Genomic DNA, 20,670 nt, shown 5'->3' with positions numbered 1-20,670 from the left:
TACAGACAAAAACTCTTTGCCCTTCACGCCCTCAGAAATGTTTTGCCTGCTCAGTTCTTTAAGTCATTAACTTGCATCCTCCTATCTTTCACTCTCCCTCCATCCCTCCCTATTTTCCCTCCACTCTCCCTCTCTCCCCCTGCGGTTTCTGTCACTTGTTCACAGACGAGTGGCCATTACATCGCCATGACCTAAATGTGTCACATCCCTCTCACTATGGCTCTCTCCCTCTCTTCCTCTTTCCCTCCCCCTCCTCTCTTCCTATGTCCCTTCCTGTCTGTCTGGACATCTCTCAAATTTTTTTCTTCTCTCTTTTTTTCCCCGCACTTACACCCACTTTTGAGAAGTGTGAACGCTTGAGACCAGTTTTGCAATTGCTGACCTTAGTGCTATCTATCTGAATCTCAGCTGTGCTCTGATATATCTCCTGTCCTCCCATTTGATTAATACCAGTTTAACAATGAATTGCCTATAAAGCACCACTGGCTCAACAATCTCTCTGTATTTCCTGACGATATGTCTAAAAAACTCTGTTGATGACAGATAATATGTGCAAACAACAAATGCACTGCATGAATCAGACACCATCTTTCCCCTTCTCATCTCACTGCATCCCAACCTGACCAGCCCACCCTCACTTTGCTCTGGTCTCTACATCAAGCACAGTTGAGTATCAGAGTGACAGCAGCTCCTTTCAGTATTGATCCTGATGTTTCAGATCTCAAGAAATACCAAGAAGAGAACTGACAAGAAGTCAACAATGACCTAAAAAAATGACTGATTGTCTTTTCCTCCCAAACAGTCACACTGTTCACACATTTTGTGTGCACAAACTTTCCATATTAAACTCAAGTTAAAGTCTTGCTAGCTACGGGCAGTATTTTTCAGTCTGGGAACAGTTTTAATGTCTCTTGAAGCTTTGGATGTAGACGTGGAAAGTCAGAGAAAATAACTCATAACTCATCAGTGGTTATCTGAGGACAACAAAATTGAATGGAAAGTCTGTGTGAAGCTTGATGTCAAGTCCCGAGGGACAGTACTACTCTTTGTATTATCGCAATTTTATTATTTATATTTTATTATTTATTTATTTCAAATATATTATTTCCAATACAATCTGAACAGTCATAAAGAGTATTTTCATACCATTAATGTATTTGGGGACCCAACAGGAAGTCAGCTTATTCCTCCAAATGAAACAACAAAATACGTGGTTGGTCGTATTGCAGAAAGACGCACTCAACAAAATGACTGCATTCTACAAACCACTGTTGAAATGTAAATTTGTCTTTTGCTATGCCAGCACTATGGTTTGGTAAAGTTGAGGCATAAAAAGTCATGTTTGGGCTTAGGAAAAGATGATGGTTCGGATTACAATAAGTGCTTTGTTAAGGTCAGGGAAACGTCTTGGTTGATGTTAAAATGACTACATCCTTAACATTAGGTGACCTTTATTGTCATGGTTACAATAATAACCATGTGTTTAAGGTTAGGGGAGAATTGTGGTCATGGTTTTAAATTAGGCTAACCGTATTGACTTGTGGATGGAAACGTGAAACGAAAAGCAAACCCTGATCATCCATCCTACTCAACCTCCTCTGCACGCAGACTTGGTGGTATAACATCATCTGATTTTCGCGTTTGCCTTCATAATAAATATGACCACTAGAGGACTTCAGTTACTTGAACATGTTTGTTTTGGGGTACTTCCTGCATATAAGGGAGGACAGCCTAAAATATTTGGACAGATGCAGTGATTATGAGAACCAATATAAATCCAGCTGATCAGTTCACTGTCAGTGTTCTGCAGACTTACCCAAGCAGGCAGATCCATTGTGGTTCGGTTCAAAGCCTTCATCACAGACACACCCTCCTACAGGTACCATCCACTCCCCTTCTGCATTGCAGTGCATGCGAGGGGCTGTGCCTCCCTGCGTTTTACTGTGGGGGACACATATCCCGCTCACGGGCACCAAAGCAGTTGGCTCAGCCCCTGAGGGAGTCGCCGGGTAGGACGCCAAGTAGAGGCTGGTCGCTGGGCAGCGGCGGTAGAAGATAGAGACACCCATGAGGGAAACACAAGCTCCACTGTCGACTATTGCCAGGACAAATCTGTAACGAGGGTTAGATGTTAAAGATGGTGGAGTGCAGTTAGACCTTTGGGAGTGAGGGTACTGTTAGTAAAACATGAATATCAGTGACAGTTACCCATTGCGTGTGAGAGGGGCAAAGCTGCGTGTCTTGATGTTGATTCGGCTGTATCTGTTGGGTTGGTACTGGTGAGGTGAACTGGGCTCCACCTTTGAGAAACTCTTATCTGCAGCTATTGTGTCAATCTTCACCCAGCCCTCCCTGGTCTCCTTCTCTCCACTGGACGGCTGGAAAGAAGAAAAGGGTAGAGAGTACAGCAGACGGTGGAGGGAAAGATAATGAGAGGTCAAGAGAAAACAAAATAGCATGGGGAGAATATGTGGTTGCCAGGACAGAAAGAAGTAAACAAGATGAAAATTATGGATGTTAAAACAAGTCAGGAAGAAACATAAGTTCAGAGTTGTGATGATTTTTTTCAGTCATCAGTTTAGTGAGGAGAGCACTTCGATCTATGCAGATCCCAGTAGGGGTTCGTGTTCAAGTCCCCATTAAGACTTTCAGCGCTGCAGTGCTTCCGCCTCTTCTGTGACTCTCCTCTGATTCCTCATCAGGAATTGATTTGCATTTTTAAAAAAGCATCTCACTTTCCTAAGGAGAAATGCATTCATATATACAAATAGCCTACTGCATCTCTGCCACCGTGACTGCGACTGCACATTTAGCTCATTCATACTCAATAAAACATCCCAAAATACGTTTATTTATGTCCCATAAATAAACTAGAACAGGGCACTCAGTAGAGTACAGATCTCCACCAGGTGTGACATGTATTGTCTCACCTTTCTTTAAGATGTACAAAAGAGTATAATGATATTGTAACTGAGCGAACTGACTGTATAAATTTAATTAGGTAACAATAAATAGGACAATAAGTCCAAAGTTCTCAATTTAAACATTGTTGTTTATTTATAACATTTTGTTGTAACACACCACACAAAATAAAATCCCTCCCGACCTCCGTCTTCTCTCCCACACAAAGTAGAGTTAAATCTCACTCAATTGTCCCTCTCAGTTCCCTTACAGTCAAGATGGCGCTAAAGCTAACAAAAACAGGGATTTATTCATCTTGTAATGTGCATAACTTTATTGGATCATAACATATCAGGTATAAAATTAATCTGAAGATAGTCTGGATATAGATTGATGAGACCAAACTTTTCTATGGATGTCAATTTTTTTGCCAAAACAAAGGCAAAAATGTGTCCGAGCTAATTGCCAGAAATGTCTTTTGTTGTAATTCTTTATTACATTTGGTCCCTACCGACTGGTTAAAAGAAGAGAGGAGTCAGCAGTCAATGGCATTAAAAAATAGGTTTTTCAACAATTGTGAATCAGCAACCATGAGAGCTCCTTAAATATACAGTTATAAATATGCATAAAACATATTCGGCTTATGGGTCCAGTAGTATGTGAGACCAACTAATCCAAACACACGATTTGGGTTAGTTCTCAGGCTAGCCCCCGGAGGAGATAATAAAACATGTTTGGACAGTCAGTGTCAGCCATAGCTTCAGTGACATGACATGATGAGGTTCACTGTAGAGAATTTCCTGCAATCAGTGTGAAATTGTCAGTGTCTTTATTTTATGCCTTAAAGATGTAATTAGTGGGGCTGAAGTGACATTTTTGGAGACCACAGTAGCACAGTTTTGCATTTTGTAAACCGTAGCCCTCAACAAGCAGTGCTTCACATCAGTGTGGTCTGAGGAGGTCATCAATCTCAAGAGCTTTTCTTGGCAAGCACAACAATAATCAGGGTGATTTTGCCATTACTCTGTTGGATGATGAGAGGTCCTGCTGTTTTGGTGTAACATTAGCGTAACAGCAATGAAAGCTGCATTTTACTGTGCTTAATGATTGTGTCTGAAGGTTCTTTGCCTCAAGCAGCACCAGCAAAAAAAACAGCTGAAGAATGAATCCCTCTTTAATTCAGTTGTGATCAAATGCACCTTAATCAGAGAATCTAAGTGGCTTAGCATTTTCTATTTCCAGTATGATTTAATCAGTTTTTTTCCCTTCACATTTGTCAGTGAAGATGCTCAGACAGCTTCTACAAACAAACAAACAAGACTGTGCTTTAGGAAGTCACTGCACTGGAGCATGTTTGGATTGTCATGGCATGGTTTGGGTTGCTACAGCTATTTGTAAATCCATGTTTGTAAAGTCCTATATGTTTTAACTACTATTCAGCTTGCACCAGTAAATCTTAGTTAAAGCAATCAACTGTGTGACAACCTGAAGTCACTTTATCACAAGCTATGGTGTAACTTCCAAAAATAAGCGTTTTAGGCAAGTTAAATAATATATAAAAATGAACTGCCAGTCTTTTGAAAATGTAGGAATTCATTTGTGTTATTATATATGCATACATGGAGAAATATGTGTTTCAGATTTAGCAGCTAGTAATATTCACCCCAAACTGGGGTTTCCTACTGAAGCCCCAGTTTGAATAGGAAACATTGTTGTCTGATCATGCTAATGTAAAACAAAGCTTTCGAGTCAATTAGTCTGCTAACATTAAAATAATTTTCCATCAAATATAATATAAAACCTTTCCAGTTTCCCATGTGTCAGGTCAGACATGTCCACCACATTCGAAGTGATCTCTTTTACAGTACTCTTTAATCTAACACTAAATCTAAATGGTTCATCTATTAGTTCTATAGCTGCTAGACTCCTGGACCACCAAGACCCTGGATGCCCCATTTTCACCAATAGATATTTAGATAGCAGTTTCCTCTCGCTGTGTTACACATTGAGCTGTTTCAGTCCCCCTGTCTGGTAGGGTTAGACTTGACTGGTGATGCAAAGAGCAGCTGCCTATCTGTTACTGCAACACTGTGGATTCAAACTATGTGCTGAAAGCTGGAAAATGTCTTATTTGTGCCTGTCAGAGACATGTGAAGCTAATAAGGTCTTTGGCAGAGCCTCCACTGCCACATGACATGGTCAAATTCTCCTTGAGGATTAATTAAGTTTTCATTATGTTAACCTATTAAAATAAAATGCTACTCTGTGGCACTTAAAGTGAAATAATAATTACCACAAATATTAAAAAATATGGTTGATGGCCTCACCTCAGCTGCCCAGGTCCTCTCCAGCTCTCTCTGGCTGTCGGCCTGTTTGTAAAACAGGGTGAGGGTCTCCCGGCAGGTGGGCGATGGTGACCGCAGGCTGGCGCAGTCACGCACTGAGAAACGCAACGTGACAAACACCCGTGGAGCAGAGTATCGGTGCAGGAAGGGTGTAGCCAGCCAGTTGTCTTGCTGCCGGGGATTTTGGTTGACATTACAGACCTCAAACGTGCGTATTAGCTTCCCCCGGTCATCCAGGACACTGACCTCATCCCACTAAGAGAGACAGAAACACTTTTTTGAGCTTGTGTAAACTCAGAAACACTATCATAAACAAAGAGCACCTAAATCAGCCTGTGTAAACGGTTAAAAAACCTGGTATGTTTATGGTTTTTCCAGAGTTATGAATCTTCCCTCTGTATCTTAAAAGATGGTTTACATGTTACAAGGTAAATATTGAGGGTATTGCTGGTGTTGCCCACATGTGGGTCCTGTCCTTTACCAACATCACACACTGTCGTTTGACATTTGCATCCGTAGGGAGATCCATTATGGTTTGATCTGATAGTACACACACACACACACACACACACACACACACACACACACACACACACACACACACACACACACACACACACACACACACACACACACACACACACACACACACACTGGTATTGAATCTACAAGTGAAACTCTGGTGTTTAATGTCCCTACTGATGTAGGTCATCTCTATGTCCTGTAATCCACAATAGATTTTCCATTGTCTGATTAGGTAATCAGTGATTATAAAACCAGTTAACCACTTGTGTCTTTCATTCAGAGTGTGATACATTTCATGTTGATCAAGATATAATTAATTTCTGCCACAAAAAAACATATTTACATTTTCTCATAAAGTGGCATCTCATCATTTTGGTTTTATGTTTCCAGGTTTTGAGAAATTTTGCTTAGAAATGTTTGCCACCATCTCAACACAGTTGAGATGAATGAAATTTATAATGCTGTGCTCAAAGCATTTCATCTAATGAAGAAGAAAATCAACACCAACATGTCTTTTCAGAAACCATGTCCTGATTATGGTGGATAATTCGCAGATCACAATGTCAGATATTTTCAAAGGGACTATTTCTTCAAAAGAATGTAGTTCCAATGAAACATGTTCATGGTGAGGTCTTGAATTATCCAGAACAAGGGTTCTTATTCTGAAAAAAACACTTGAATGATGAACATAATTAAGGTCAGTGTTTCAACACTTTGAGCACCACAAACAAAAGTCCATTCACCTCCATTGTACAGGGGTGAACGCATAAAGAGAGGGTTAGGGTTTTTTCATTTTAAATCATTTTAAATCATGCACAAATAAAAACAAAAATATTGCAGCTGCAGGTACAGAAATAGAAAGCTTGTTTTTTCTAAAACAACAAAGCAAAACAAATCTAAATTAAAAAATGATGTAATTTTGCAGTTGACTATGTTATAGTGGTCAATTATCCTAGTATAAAAACAATAGTTCAGTTTTCTAAAGTGACGTGCTTTGCTTTTCTCTTTCACTGCTTTGACACTTGCATGTGTACCATTGTTCTCATGCAACGGGTGGCAGACCTTTGTGTGTCTGACTTGTGGCAGCTGTTGTGTAACAAGATGAGCAGATTTTGTCGTGTTTTAGAAAAGCTGAATTATTTCACTGATGGATTTGACTAAAAGATGTGAGTGGCTGGAGAAAGCTGAGCAGCGCAGAGACACAGCTCTGAATGAGAGTCTGTTGGATGAGTCAAAATGTAAATGCAGGCTCAGGGTTTAGTTTCACCAATTATACAGTACGGTGCCTCCAAGGATGAAAAGGCTCAGCTTGCCTGTGTAGCCCTGAGTGACAAGCAAGGCCTTCTCTGTTGTAACACAGAGGAATTATGTATTAGGCCTCATCATCATTATTCTCCCTGCAACAATGGCAAAAGGACAAAAGGTCTTGACACCCTATCAGGGTGCATTTGGTTTGTGTTTCTGTGTTTGTGCATGATCTCTGCATGCACATGTCTCTTTCTCTGTGTGGTTCTGACAGCCAGTATGGACAGAAAATCTTTTTACCACCACACATGAGAGAGGGCATTCATATTTGGTCCAATTGGAATAATGATAATATCAGTGAACAGAGAAAGAGTCTGAGGCACTGTCAGTCTAATGGAGGGAGAGGACAGTTTCTCTCACCCAGGGCATGATTCGCTTTCTGTCAGACATGGGAACGAGGGAATTGGATGGAGGGGACAACAGAGAGCACATGGTGGGGTGGCGTGATACAGTCGGAGAGACAGGAGTGAGAAAAATGTGACGAGAGTAAACACAGAAAGAGAATGTGTGTGTTTTTGACAAAGTGAGGCGACTTCAGTGAAAGCCTGACAATGTGGCCTTCAGGTGCACAAGGCAGACGCTAGTATCCATGTGTGGCGTTGCGTGCAGTTTGTCTCTGTACCTTTGTGAAAAACATAGCCCTCATTTGTTTTCTGACCCCAAATCCCCCCACTTCCCCTCCTGCTCCTGCTCCCTTTCCCTATTTCTCCTTGTCTCGTTTTCTCCCTCCCTCATGAAGAAAAGAAAAAAAAATGGGGCAGATTGGGGAGGAGGGGTTGGCGAAGCGTTGGAAAGAAAAAATAAAATAGGGACGACTCATCTTTGTGATTTAATTTGAACCGAAATGCCAGAGAGCCACGCAATCTCCCTAGTGACAGAGGACAGGGAGGGGCAGGGCCTCGGACACACGCATACACACACACACACACACACACACACACACACACACACACACACACACACACACACACACACACACACACACACACACACACACACACACACACACAGAATTGAAGCAGAAAAAGACACACACATATACACCAAGACATATGCATGTGCAGACACACAAAGCAAACACACAATGGAAGAGAAGAGAGTGAAAACAAGTACAAGCGAAGACTACAGTGTAAGGAGCGGAGAGTCTTTGCTGGTTTGACACTGAAGGAAATGAGGGGCAGAGTGGAGATTGAGTTGGGGGATAAAAGGAAGACTATGAAGCTATGAGACCCAGTGGCTCTGGGACTGTGAAGGGCAAAGGGAGAAAAGATTAAAAGAAGGAGAGGGAGAGACAGAGACAAAGAAGGGGTGGGAGGGGTTGGGGTGGGGGGCACTTGTCGGTACGTTACAAGAATGGAAAGACAGCGAGAAAAAGCAGGAGGAGAGCACAGCATAGAGAGGAGAATAACCATGGACCCTCGAGCAAAAGAAAAGATGGGATGTGAGGAGAAAAGTGAGGAAACAGTTAAAAAAAGAAGGCACACATGCACACATACAAGCACACACACACACACACACACACACACACACACACACACACACACACACACACACACACACACACACACACACACAAAACCTCCCGCTTTCTCTCCCCCTCTCTTGGTCTGTCTTTTTACTTCTCTCAGCTTGATGCCCCAGGTCAAATAACCATATCTCCATCTCAGAAGCACTTCTCATCTAGGGACCACAAAGAAAAAAAAAACTAATGCAAATGCTTGACTTGCTCTCTCTCTCTCTCTCTCTCTCACACACACACACACACACACACACACACACACACACACACACACACACACACACACAGAAATGGACGGCCTCCTATTAGCAGCTGTCATCATGGTTCACAAATTCCTAACACACATGGGGCCCTAATTCATCAAACATCATGTACAATTATGCTCCGACACTGGAGGCAAATCTGGGGTGATAATGACCGCGTATAAAGCTAAAGTTGAGTGTAAGGTGAGATAAAAGGCTCCAAGTGACTGTGTATGCTTGCCAGATGTTGGTTAGAGACTACTGTGTTTTCTTTGGTCCTTTCTGGTCTGCCAGCATGTCAAATTGTGGCGGTAGATGGTCGCCAAAAGTGGCGTGCATGAGCGTGAAGCGAGACTTGTTTTCATTTCATCTGCAGTATGATATTCTAAATTTATGTATCAGATGTTTTGCACATATTGTCCATGTATGGATGGAGTCTTAGAATAATATTGTTCTGTGCTGGTACAGCAATTGGCGTAGGAATTTCCTCCACAGTTACATGTACGTTCGTAGTCCTACACTTTCTCAAATGCCATTGGACTGATTGTTTCAAGGGTGACAACAATGAAGACAATGTATGTGTGTAATTATGAACCATTTTAAAACTGAGCCACAATCAATCACAGATGAATGAATTTAACTGACCCGGGAGTTGACCCTCACGAGTACGAACACACACACACACACACACACACACACACACACACACACACACACACACACACACACACACACACACACACACACACACACACACACACACACACACACACACACACACACACATATTTACACAGCTCAAGGCAATGTGACAACCTTAAATAAGAAGGAGCTCAAGAATGGGAGATCTATTGTTCAATCACTGCAATCTCATCATGGATGAAGTCACACAGTAGAGACCAATAGAAAAAAAAGCTCTAGGGGGTATTTAAGCCTTAATGTGAGACCTTATTCATTTTCTGTGTGCCACCTGCCAGAAGATCCACCAATCAATCAATGTCAGGTGCTGATGATTTGCAAGATAATATCTCTGACCTGAAACCTTTAAGCCAAACATTAACACTTATAATCTTATAACAGAGCAAGCATCAATCTGTATCTTATGTAAGACTTTCATCATCCAAATCAAGAATTGCAGAATTGTCCTTCACGGTTTTTTAGATGCTTGTTTTTATTTGAATCATTGCAATCTTGGAGAAAAATGGATACAGAAAGACTGATTTATTCTGATGTATGAACGTGTGAGAATGGTGTGAGTTGAATGGTTTTATTTGTACTGACTCTAAGTTAAACAGACTTCAGTTGCCTGAACAAGTGTGAGCTAACGAGCTGATCAACATATCTGCAGAGATGAAGATAGAAATTTCTTGGCATCGTAAATTTATTTCTGTGTTTTATGACAATCATCAAGCACAAAGAAAATTAATATTTTTTATTTGGGTTATTAACTTTATGAAAGTTTGTAAACTCAGAGGGAAACAGTCCAATATTGTCAACTATGATCACTTCAGAGGCTCAAAAATGTTTCATTTTTTCAGCCTTTTTTAAATTTGTCAATGTATAGTATGTGCATTTAATTTGTCATTAATTGACAACCATGACATTTAACTACTCTAATCTTATACCTTATATAATATAAAATATTACCATAAACCTTTATAATGTAACCAAATACCTAAAGACAACAACCAGTAACTTAAAGCATAGGTTCACATTTTTCACGTCTGTCTTAAAACATCTGATATTCTCGTATGTACATTAAAACAGTTTTTGGTTGCAGTTGGAAATGACATTTTACTGTTCATCTGTGGCTATAATGAGACTTCAGTGGCCTGAGTTTGATCAGTGAAGTAGGCTTCTCATTCTTAGTCTGAAATGTTTGTTTCCCTGGACGTTCCCTGAGTTGCAGTGGAGGGATATTAAAACAAAGAGGTGATTTTGTGCTATAAAGACTGTATCTTTAAAGTTTTCAACTTTATTTTGTCTAACTTCTATCTCATATAAGCTTCAGCTTCACTTTACAATTAATTTTTACACATGACTGTAGATTTTCTCCCCCTTTACTTTCATTGAAATCATGTTAGGAAAATGACAGCAACCAAAAGTTGTTTAAATGTACAGGTATGTGAGCATAGTATTAAAGGACAGGGTCACAATTTTTCTAGTCTGTCTTAAAACAACATCCAAGTGCCCAAATGGACATCGAAACAGGTTTTGCTTGCTGTAATCATTCATCCTGTTTAAACTGACTTTTAGAAGATCCCCTTCTATTACATTTACAGTGTGAGTCATGGGGGACAAAATATGTTTGATCAAAAATGCATTTAAAAGTTTGTCTGTAGCTGATAGGCTTCAGCCATCTGAGTTAGTCAAATAAAGTGGCAATTTTTCACAGTCACAGTCTTTTTTAGTAAAAATGTCTCACTTTGTGTCTTCCTGCTTAGCTGCAGTGTAACAAAAAGAACGAATTTGGCACTAAGACTGTAGCTTAGTGACTTGATTTAACTAAATTGGAAGGCTGAAGCTTCATATTAGCTTCAAATAAACTTTTGAATACATTTTTGCACAGATGGAGGACTGTGGATTTTTTTCCTAAACACATTGAAAATCCGTGATGAAGGCATCTTCTAATGGACAGTATGACCAGGATCGATGATTACAGCAAGAAAAACACAATGTTCATTTGGACACCTAACTATTGTTTTAGGACAGACTTGAAAAACTGTGACCCTTTTCTTAAAGAAAGTCTTTTAAGACTTTTAAGATGTTTAAAAAAACGTGAACCCATCCTTTAAAGTCTAAACCATACCATCAGTAACCTAACAGGCCTATTTAGCAATAAAAATGTGTTATATGTTGTGCATTATTACAACATATTTTTTCCATCAATATTAGAGATACATCACAAAGACCAACAAATAAAGTGATCATAACATTACTCTCACAACATGACCATGTACATGTAACATGTGTGCAACACATTTTTATTGGCCTCCCCACGGCGATGCTTTAATACTCCAACAGCTGGAAAACACATTGACAGTTGGCTTGCTGCTTTCTTACCCCTGTGTCTGGATAGGTGGTCCAGCCCAGCTCTGAGGTAGACTCTGTTGTGTCCAGCAGCATCACTGATAGGTAAGGAAACAGAGACAAAGACAAATGAATCAACAATACAATTGAAACTGCTCAACAGTTTGCACATGAAACAGAGAGAGTGCAACAAACGAAAAGTGACTGTGAAACTGAATTTGTAATCATAAGACATTCTCTCGAGGCTTGAAACCTCAGACTGTGTGAATCTGTGATGCCATCAAAAGCTAAAACATGGATCAGCTCCAGTGATGCCAAAGCTGAGATGAACTTTCTGAAGAAATATTTTTTCAAGGGATGCTTTTACAGTGAGCCTTTTTTCCTTTTGTCACCACAAGTAGTTGGATCTGCTCACTGTGTGGAACCAGTCCAGGATTTCTCCACATTTCTTTTTGATTGTCTTCCCCATGCAATACAATCAGGGAGGGCTCCTGCTGTGTGCATCTGTCAAAGCTAATAACTGATTTCAAGTGATGATGCACTTTAGCACGATGTTCTGGTGTTTAAAAAATTAAACTGATTGACCTGATGGAGCACCGTGATTAAAGGTCACATTTTCCAACTTTAAAAGGCCATAACAGTTACTGTCACATTTTGTTGAAACTTAGCAAGTTGATGCTTCTTCTATTTCAGCCAAAAGGGAAACTTCATCATTTCAGTGAGTGACGATACATTCAGGGTTGGTTTCCCTTTTGTTTTTGGTTTTAACAGAAGACTCATTTTTTTCTGATCTAGGATGAAAAGCACGAGAATAGCGTATGTGTTTTATGTTGGAGTCATTTCTCCCATAATTTGCTTTTAGGTTTAAGTGCTTTAAAAAGCAAGCTGGCAAAGAAATCACACACACACACACACACAAAGTGACTTTAATGCTGAGTGGTGCGTGCTGACACATGGCAGCTTCCCACACAAAACTGAAGCCCTTGAATTTTCCATTAGTATTCCAAAACCGTGGTGGCTGCCGCTCCTCCAGTCTGGCAACCACCCTTTGCTCAGTTCTGTTGAGGAGCCGGCGATTGAACGCGTGCCAAAGTTTGTTGTGCGCACAGAGGTAGCAGCAACATCAGACTTCAGGTTTGGATGCTCGCACAGATGCAGAGTTAATGGAGTGCCTGATTTCATCAAATACAACACTAATCACCTAAAGGGGCTGCAGTGAAACATGCAAAAAGTACACAAGTAGTAGATGGAAAAGCCATCGACTACTGTTTGCAAATAAATAATTTTTATCATTGTTGTCATGCAATTTTTATGCTTTCGTTTCCATTTCATGAGACACAATCATTCGCCAGAGGAAAAGGAGGTTCTCTTTTTTCCCCTCTCTCTCTGACAACCACACAAAGAGCAAAGAGGAAAATAGTATCTACATAATCATCACAGACACAGGATGGGTTTTCAAAAGGTGCCACATCTCTCCAAAACACCAGAGTGTGCAGACTTGTGAATACACAAACAGACACAATCCCTCTGACTCGTGTCTTCTTATAACTCAAACAAACAAAAAAAGAAACTGATATTATTTGTGGCTTATGACATAAATCTCCCCCAACTCTCTGTTCTCTGACTATTCTGTAAACAGATTTTTTTAAAGGATTATACTCACAGATGGAGACCCTGCAAATCTGTCCTCCAATCCTTCATTTCCCTCCTTCTCTCTTACATGCCCCCCTCCCTTCTGCCTGTCTGTCTATCCGTTTTCACCCACTAGCGTGTCTTTATGTCAATCTTACTAAATTCACACATTTTCCTTGGAAGTCCTCCAGGATTTGGATTGATATATGAATTGTATCAAGAAAAGAATACAAATGGACCATGACAGCTAAGGATTATACGCAGCCACAGGCTTCAGAATAAATAGTTTTTGGTGCAGCGTATGTCTGGACAGCTTGGCGGCTGGAATCACAGAGCCGATCAGGATAAAATCAGCTACAGGGAGAAGACTAAATCCACTAGACCAGGATATTTAAAGCCGTTCAGAACATTGACAATCTCCATTAGTAACACACCTTTTCAACCTGGTTTAATAAAGTGACTGAAGCTGGACGAATACTGTACTTCCACATCTTAGCATTCATGGGAAATGCCTACTGATGAGTTTTCCAAGCTCTGTGTCTCCTGTCAAGAATCATCATACATTTCCTTAGAATAATAAATAGTCATTTAATGTATAAACATGTCATGCATGAAACGCACTTACATATCACATATTCTGACCTCATTAAGCGCCATCCTATTTATATCAGATAAAATCTCACACACACACACACACACACAAATGCTTTCCAAATTCAATTAACTCTCTGCTTCAGGGCAGAGTCATGCATAAGTAACATATAGCAAACTATTTTGACATTAATATTTATGCCTCTGCTATTTAGCTTCTTGTTGTGGGGGCCTGGGGGACCACAGGTCCTCACATCGCCTCTGCTCTTTCTGGGACAAACCTGTACATGAGGATTACATGGAGGGGTCTTCCAAAAGCTTCATGCATGTCTCATTGCGTGACATTAGCATGCTGAATAATTCACCACGACATCCTCCGATAATCGTTGAGTGCCGCGTTACACACACCTTTCAAGGATTAGTTTGAGCTGAGGCATGATGACTGGGTCTGGTGTGTGTGTGTGTGTGTGTGTGAGAGAGAGAGAGACAAATTTGAACAAAAGAGAGGGACATTTACTGGCAGGTCCACTTGGCAGTAAAAGCCCCTTTATTTAACTCTCACACAACCCCTGCATGTACACAGAGCGCTACAGCATCTCTGTCATTGGTCCATCTGACGGCAGAGACACTCAAAGTTTGTCCCTGACAGTTTTGAGAAGTGCTGAGTCTGCAATCTGGACCTGAGTGCTGCATTAATGCACGCTGCTCGCCGGTCTTTCACGTCTTCCTGCTCCACTCTGTTCTTTTACTCACTCTACTTGATACATTCCCCCCTTTTCTACCTCCATCTTGTCCCTCTCACCCTCCCCATCCTGTGTGTATTATTCATTTAAAAAGTGACAGCACGGTAGGCATCCCTGTACGTTAAATAAGGAGACCCACGCTGCTCCATTATTGATGCCAGGTCTGCTGTTTGTTTGGGAAGAGCTGTGATACTCAGGGAGAGAGAAAAGAGAAAAGGGGAGACAATAGAATAAAAAAAAATCAGGATTATAAAACAGGGAAGAGAGGAGGATGATGGGATTGTGTTTATGCATATGAACGTGCTTCTTTCATTCTTTCATCCTCTCTTTCTGTCTGTGGTGTGGGTGTAAATGCTCTTTTCTGTTTTGCAGAGGTGACCTGCATTAGTTCATGACTGTCCCCTTTGTCACTGGAGTGTTCACTTCAGCTGAGTGACCCTCTCTACTCTCTCCATCCATTCCTCTTTGCCCAACACTTTTCCTCTCTGTGTGGCCATGCATGCACCGACACTCTCCGGCGTAAAGTGTAGTGTTGTACTTCATGTCACGCCTCTTTGACGGCATATGTATGCTACTTCACCACACTACTTTACCCCTCTCCCCATTCTCCTGGACACTCAGCAAAGAATTTTGGTGTTAATATTAACATAGGCTAGATGGGATATGGTTGTGCAAGTGTGTAATGTGCCTTAACACCATCCAGGTGTAACAAAGCAAACACACCTACAAAGAATATCCAGAGTCAAGTCAGGTAAGAGCAAGTTGCACAAATACACACATGCACACACACGAACACACATTTTCACAAAAAATTCCCACAGTGCCTGTAAGCATTCTCAGCAGTGGTCAGGTCATGTTTTATCTTTTGTCCACTCATCCACCCATCTCCAACCATCCTTTATACGCTCCAGATGCTCCCACCCACAGAAAGCAGTCAAGGACAAGGCCTACACCAAACCATCATTACAAACAACCACAGGGAGAGAGTGATACGCCAAGACAGAGAGGCAGCAGGAGCAGTGAGGAAGGAGGGGGATTAACGCGATTCCAGAAATAAGCATGCACATGTCACAGGGAGTTATCAAATATTCTCTGGCGGTTAAGCTGAATGAAAGTGGAGCTGCAGCAAACAGTGCTTAAACCAGGTTAGATGACAGAGCGACGCCCTCAATGAATCGCTGAACAGGCAGCAACAAGAACAGGTAATAGGGCATGGCTCTTTTCAAGAAAACTGACTCTCTGTCTTCAAGACATTCACAAAAGTGAGACTGGTAAGGTTACCTAATTTAAGGAATAGTTTGACATTTTTGGAAACAAGCTAGTTCTCTTTGTTGACGAGACTTAGATGAGAAGATTGACAGCACTTTAATGTCTGTATGGTAAATATTACATTAATATTATTCAATCCAGCAGCTGTTGGTTTAGCTTAGCATAAAGACAGGACTATTTATTATTTGTCGTATTATTAACTTTGGACATAGGCAGGAAATATTATTTGCCTGCCTATGTCCAAAATGAACACAAACAATTTACCAACACCTTTAAAGCTCACTAAAGTAATATTTTGCTTGTTTAATCCATATAAAAAGTGTTGTCTTTACACTTTGGTTTATTATATGGATTAAAGAAGTGAGATTAAATATGTTAATGAGCCTAATTGTATTTGAACTGTGTGCTCAGACAGGCCGCAAAATACATTTTTGAGGTAGCTTGATGGAAAGATGCAAGATGTGAATCTGCCTGAGGCGGTGCAAGTGAGCAAAAAAGTAGAAAAATGTTTCATAAACAGGAACCACAAAGGAAAAGAGAGAAACTGGAAATAAGAAGAACCAGAGTTTCTGTGTTCAGTAAGAGGCTGAACTGAACACATTCACACAGACACAGCCAGTGCTTTGGTCACTAGCTAGCTCACAGCTAACTTACAGTAGTTGGCATTTTGGCTGTTTGGGGCGAATACCAGAAACCAGCAGTCAAACTGAGGTGTTGGTAGGTTGATTTTTATTTACCTTTGGACAGTCAGGTAAGCTGTTTCCCCCCTTTTCCCATCTTTGTTCTAAACTATGCTCACCGTCACCTGGCTGTAGCTTCATATACTGTATCTCGCAGACATGAGAGTAGTATCAGTCTATGATCAAACTCTCAGCAACAAAGACTAAGCATATTTACCAAAATGTCAAACCATTATTTTAACCTGTCCTGGTCTTCATCCACCTCACACTCCTCCTTTGAATCAGAGAATACTTGATTTCAAATCTAAAAACCAGATTAGACACATTTGGTTGTGGGCCTAGCAAGGCTTGGATTTGGCAAGAATCTAGATCATAAAAGGATTTATTAAAGCCCAATAAACGCTGTGGAAAAAGTTCTTGGAAAATACTCATCAATGGTGCTACAGCAGAGACATTTGTCCCTTCTCCTACTCAGAGATTCACTGGAGGGAAGCAGGCCTAATATGCATATAGTGGACATAAAGAATCAACATCTATGCGCAAAATAAAAAAGTTGTCCCTAAACAGAGAAATCAAGCAACAAACTAAATAACAGAATCTAAGAAGAAGGAAGGTAAATTTGAGAAGATCTCAGTAATCTCATTGTATCATTACTGAATAGCGACGCCTTCAGCAATCAAATTTAGCCCCGTTTGGCTGATGCCAGCACACAAACTGCCAAGTGCGGCTTTAATGTGAAATTCAAAACTGCAAACTACATTCCAGTGTCACAGAAGTCCATACCACGCGTTCATCTTTCAGTTACGTTTTGGCTCTTACTGCTTGCCTGTCCGCACGCACAGGCATATTATCTGTGACGCTATCTGCTTCGACACTGACTGACTCAAAGCAGAGAGTCTTGGCTTGCAGCCCCCTGAGGGCTCCAACCTCCCCATATCACAAATGGCAGATGTGTGATTCATTTGAGGAAAAGTGGCCTAATGTCATTACAGCGCTCTCTCAGCTCAGGCTAGCAAATAGAAATGTTATTTTGCTTTTCAAATTGAGATGCAAAAACACAGCATTGATGATGGGGATGCTGCATCCTCCACTTCCCACCAGCATGCGATTTGTCTCTATGCGGCCCGCTGCACATGCAGGCCGCAGGGATGGCAACAGGAAGCTTTGCAGGGCTGTTAGTGGCATCGGTCCTTCTGCACTCCCACTGTGACAAGCATGCCATTTATTTTCTTATCACACTTACTCTTATTTATCATGTCCTGAAAAAGTGGCTTATTACACCCAGGATAAGGATGGTAATCTCCCTAATTAATACCCAATTAAAGCCAGAAACAACTGATGACAGGAAAGTTGGCCTAGATGACCTGAGAGTGAGAATGTCAACATGGCTCGAAGTTTTTAAAGCCTGATTTTGTTTTCCTGTCAATGTAGAGATAACGCAAGGTAATCTTTTCTAATTTCATTGCCTGTTATTTTCTCCATCAAAACCAGTGGAGATTACTTTTCCGGGTTATAATTTTCAGTGATGCTCAGTGAGCATCACTGCAGCTCCACTCACCCATGACGGGAAGTGTTACAGGGGCATCAGGTGTGCCTCCTGTGCAGGCCTCCCCTTCCCTTCAGTGTGGTGTGTAAATCCAATATGAACACGCAATCCTCAACATAGATCCAACAACTTAGAGGCCAGCCATGTGGCTTCACATCAACACCTCACATCAACAATGCATGTGGGTGTAGGCACCAGCACTTACACAAGCAGCATGTGAGAGTGATGATTCAAATGCCCCGTCACTCACGCACTGTAGTTTGTCTGCATGCAAAGAGGCAACCAACCAGCTTTCGTACTCATTTCTGCAAAATATGTCTAAAATCTTTATGGTTTGTGTATGAAAACAGACAAGAATAGGGGCTATACTTCCAAAGCAGCACATAGACAATAAACAATAGAAAGTCAGACAGTAACCATATCAGTTAATAGGCAACCACAGCCAGTCAGTCCAGACAGACACCTCATTTACTGCAATCAAAGCTGAGACAGACACCAAATCCTCCCTTCGTGACATAACTTGATTTTTCAGTTTATGTGGATTTATATGAACATCCATGCTATTGGGTTAATACTGTATTATGTAGAGCTCTATTTCAATTACACAAACAGAGTCAGTAGGCCAGCAACACTGTGCGGCCTCTCTTCCTCTCTATCATTCTGTCTCATCTTAGTCCAGGCCATCTGTTACAAACGCAGCTCGAATCTGTGGCGTGAGGCTGACATATAAGTTACCTCTGTTATAGATCATTACTGACGCATGCTCACACACATCTCGGAGCAAACTAAAGCCAACGGGAGATGAGCGCGAACAGGTGCAGCTCTTTCCGACATGTAACCAGCTCCTTTGAAAGTAATTGCGTGCTGACTGCTGAAACCCTCACAAGTGTTGGGGACAGCAGGAGCTATATGTATACTGTAGGCAGAGACATGCATGCACCTATAGGGATATACATTCTCACGCATATGCTCAAATGCACACACGCAAACACACACTCAAATACAGTACAAAGGCAGTTTAAGTCATCAAATTGCAATTTCTTAAGTCAGCCCACTCTGATGTGACAGAACAAGTCATAGATGGAGACTTGCTTAACTACTGGCCTTTCCAGACAGTCTCTCTCTCTCTCTGACTGCCTCTCTCACTCACTCTTGCACTTTTAAAGACATACTGTATAATATTACCATTTATATAGACAAAGCATGGAGAGTTCAGTGCATAGCAGATCAGAGGAGACACATCCGTTGAGGAGACTGTGGAGAAAGGGACACTGGTTCTGGAAGAGGGGGAGGGCAATGGAGATCATGAGTGGCACGGGGGGGATGAGGTTGGCCTGGGGGGTCGCCGAGTACACAGGCAAAGAGAAAAGGGTTATGCAACTTATTATGCATTTGTGCCCTGCCTTATTTCCATATTCTTTTGTTTGCAGAAGCTTGATAGTCCCCGGCACGCACCTGGCACTTCCATGCCAACAAAGTCCTATCTGATGTGCGGCCACAGTGACACAATCAAGCATGTGCTTGCATATAAACATGGACAAAAACACAAATCAGTGCACGCAAAACACACACACAGTGCTGTTTGAGCAAGGTGAAAGGTGGTAAATATTCAGAAAGTCCCAAGCAGAAGGTGGCGCCCAAAAAATCCAGGTTGAATTAGACTTTCTTGTAGTGCTTTGGCTTTACGTGCCAATGTTTGACACGTTGTCAGAGTGCTCTGAATTACAAGCCACCTACTTAAAGACTTATTACAGAAGCATACCAAGTGTCCATCCTCCACTTGTGGGTTCACTATAAGCACACGATGAGAGCGCTGTGTAATCTCTCCATTAATGCACACACGCATGAAATCATGGATTAAATATGAATAACATCAAGTAAAAGTTACTTCTTACCTTCCTCAGCTGAATTAGGCTGGAAAAACAGACAGAGAGACAGAAAGACACTCCACATCTCCACTAGAGAATGACACTGACAGAGAGAGAGGGAGGGATAGGGCATGAAAGAGAGAGAAAGAGGGAGATAGAGTGAGTTTGTGTGACAGAGAGCGAGAGAGAGAGAGCAAGAGAGGGGGGTGAAAGAGGGGGTGGAGTCTGTTTGCTCCCTTTATCTGAGAGAGAGAGAGGGAGACGGAGGACGGGGGGTGTAGATGGATGAATGGATGAGGGAAGGAGAAAAATATTTACAGAGCAAAATAGACAGCAGCACATAGGAGTGTACTGCCAACGGAGGAAGTAAACAAAGCAGTGTTGTCACAGAGACGGGGAGAGAACAGGATCAGGAAGAGTGAGAGGAGGAGAGTGGAAGACAGTTTTTTTCTCTTTTATTTGAGAGAAACAATG

At 41.3% G+C, this 20,670-nt stretch overlaps 1 protein-coding gene across 1 annotated transcript in view; it reads right to left on the bottom strand.

Moving 5' to 3' along the window:
• ephb6 (eph receptor B6) overlaps positions 1–20,281 on the bottom strand; it is a 40,224-nt gene extending 19,943 nt beyond the window's left edge. Inside the window, exons 1-5 of the mRNA XM_062421761.1 lie at positions 20,224–20,281; positions 11,901–11,965; positions 5,229–5,501; positions 2,209–2,378; positions 1,817–2,112 (exon numbers count right to left, since the gene is read on the bottom strand). Of these exons, the coding sequence (XP_062277745.1) occupies positions 1,817–2,112; positions 2,209–2,378; positions 5,229–5,501; positions 11,901–11,965; positions 20,224–20,281 (862 nt within the window). The remainder of the gene's footprint in view (positions 1–1,816; positions 2,113–2,208; positions 2,379–5,228; positions 5,502–11,900; positions 11,966–20,223) is intronic.
• Positions 20,282–20,670: the final 389 nt, after the last annotated feature.

The sequence above is a fragment of the Scomber scombrus genome, chromosome 7 (assembly GCF_963691925.1).
Source record: "Scomber scombrus chromosome 7, fScoSco1.1, whole genome shotgun sequence".
In the NCBI taxonomy this organism is placed as follows: Eukaryota; Metazoa; Chordata; class Actinopteri; order Scombriformes; family Scombridae; genus Scomber; species Scomber scombrus.
This window is presented reverse-complemented; position numbering and strand designations above follow the sequence as displayed.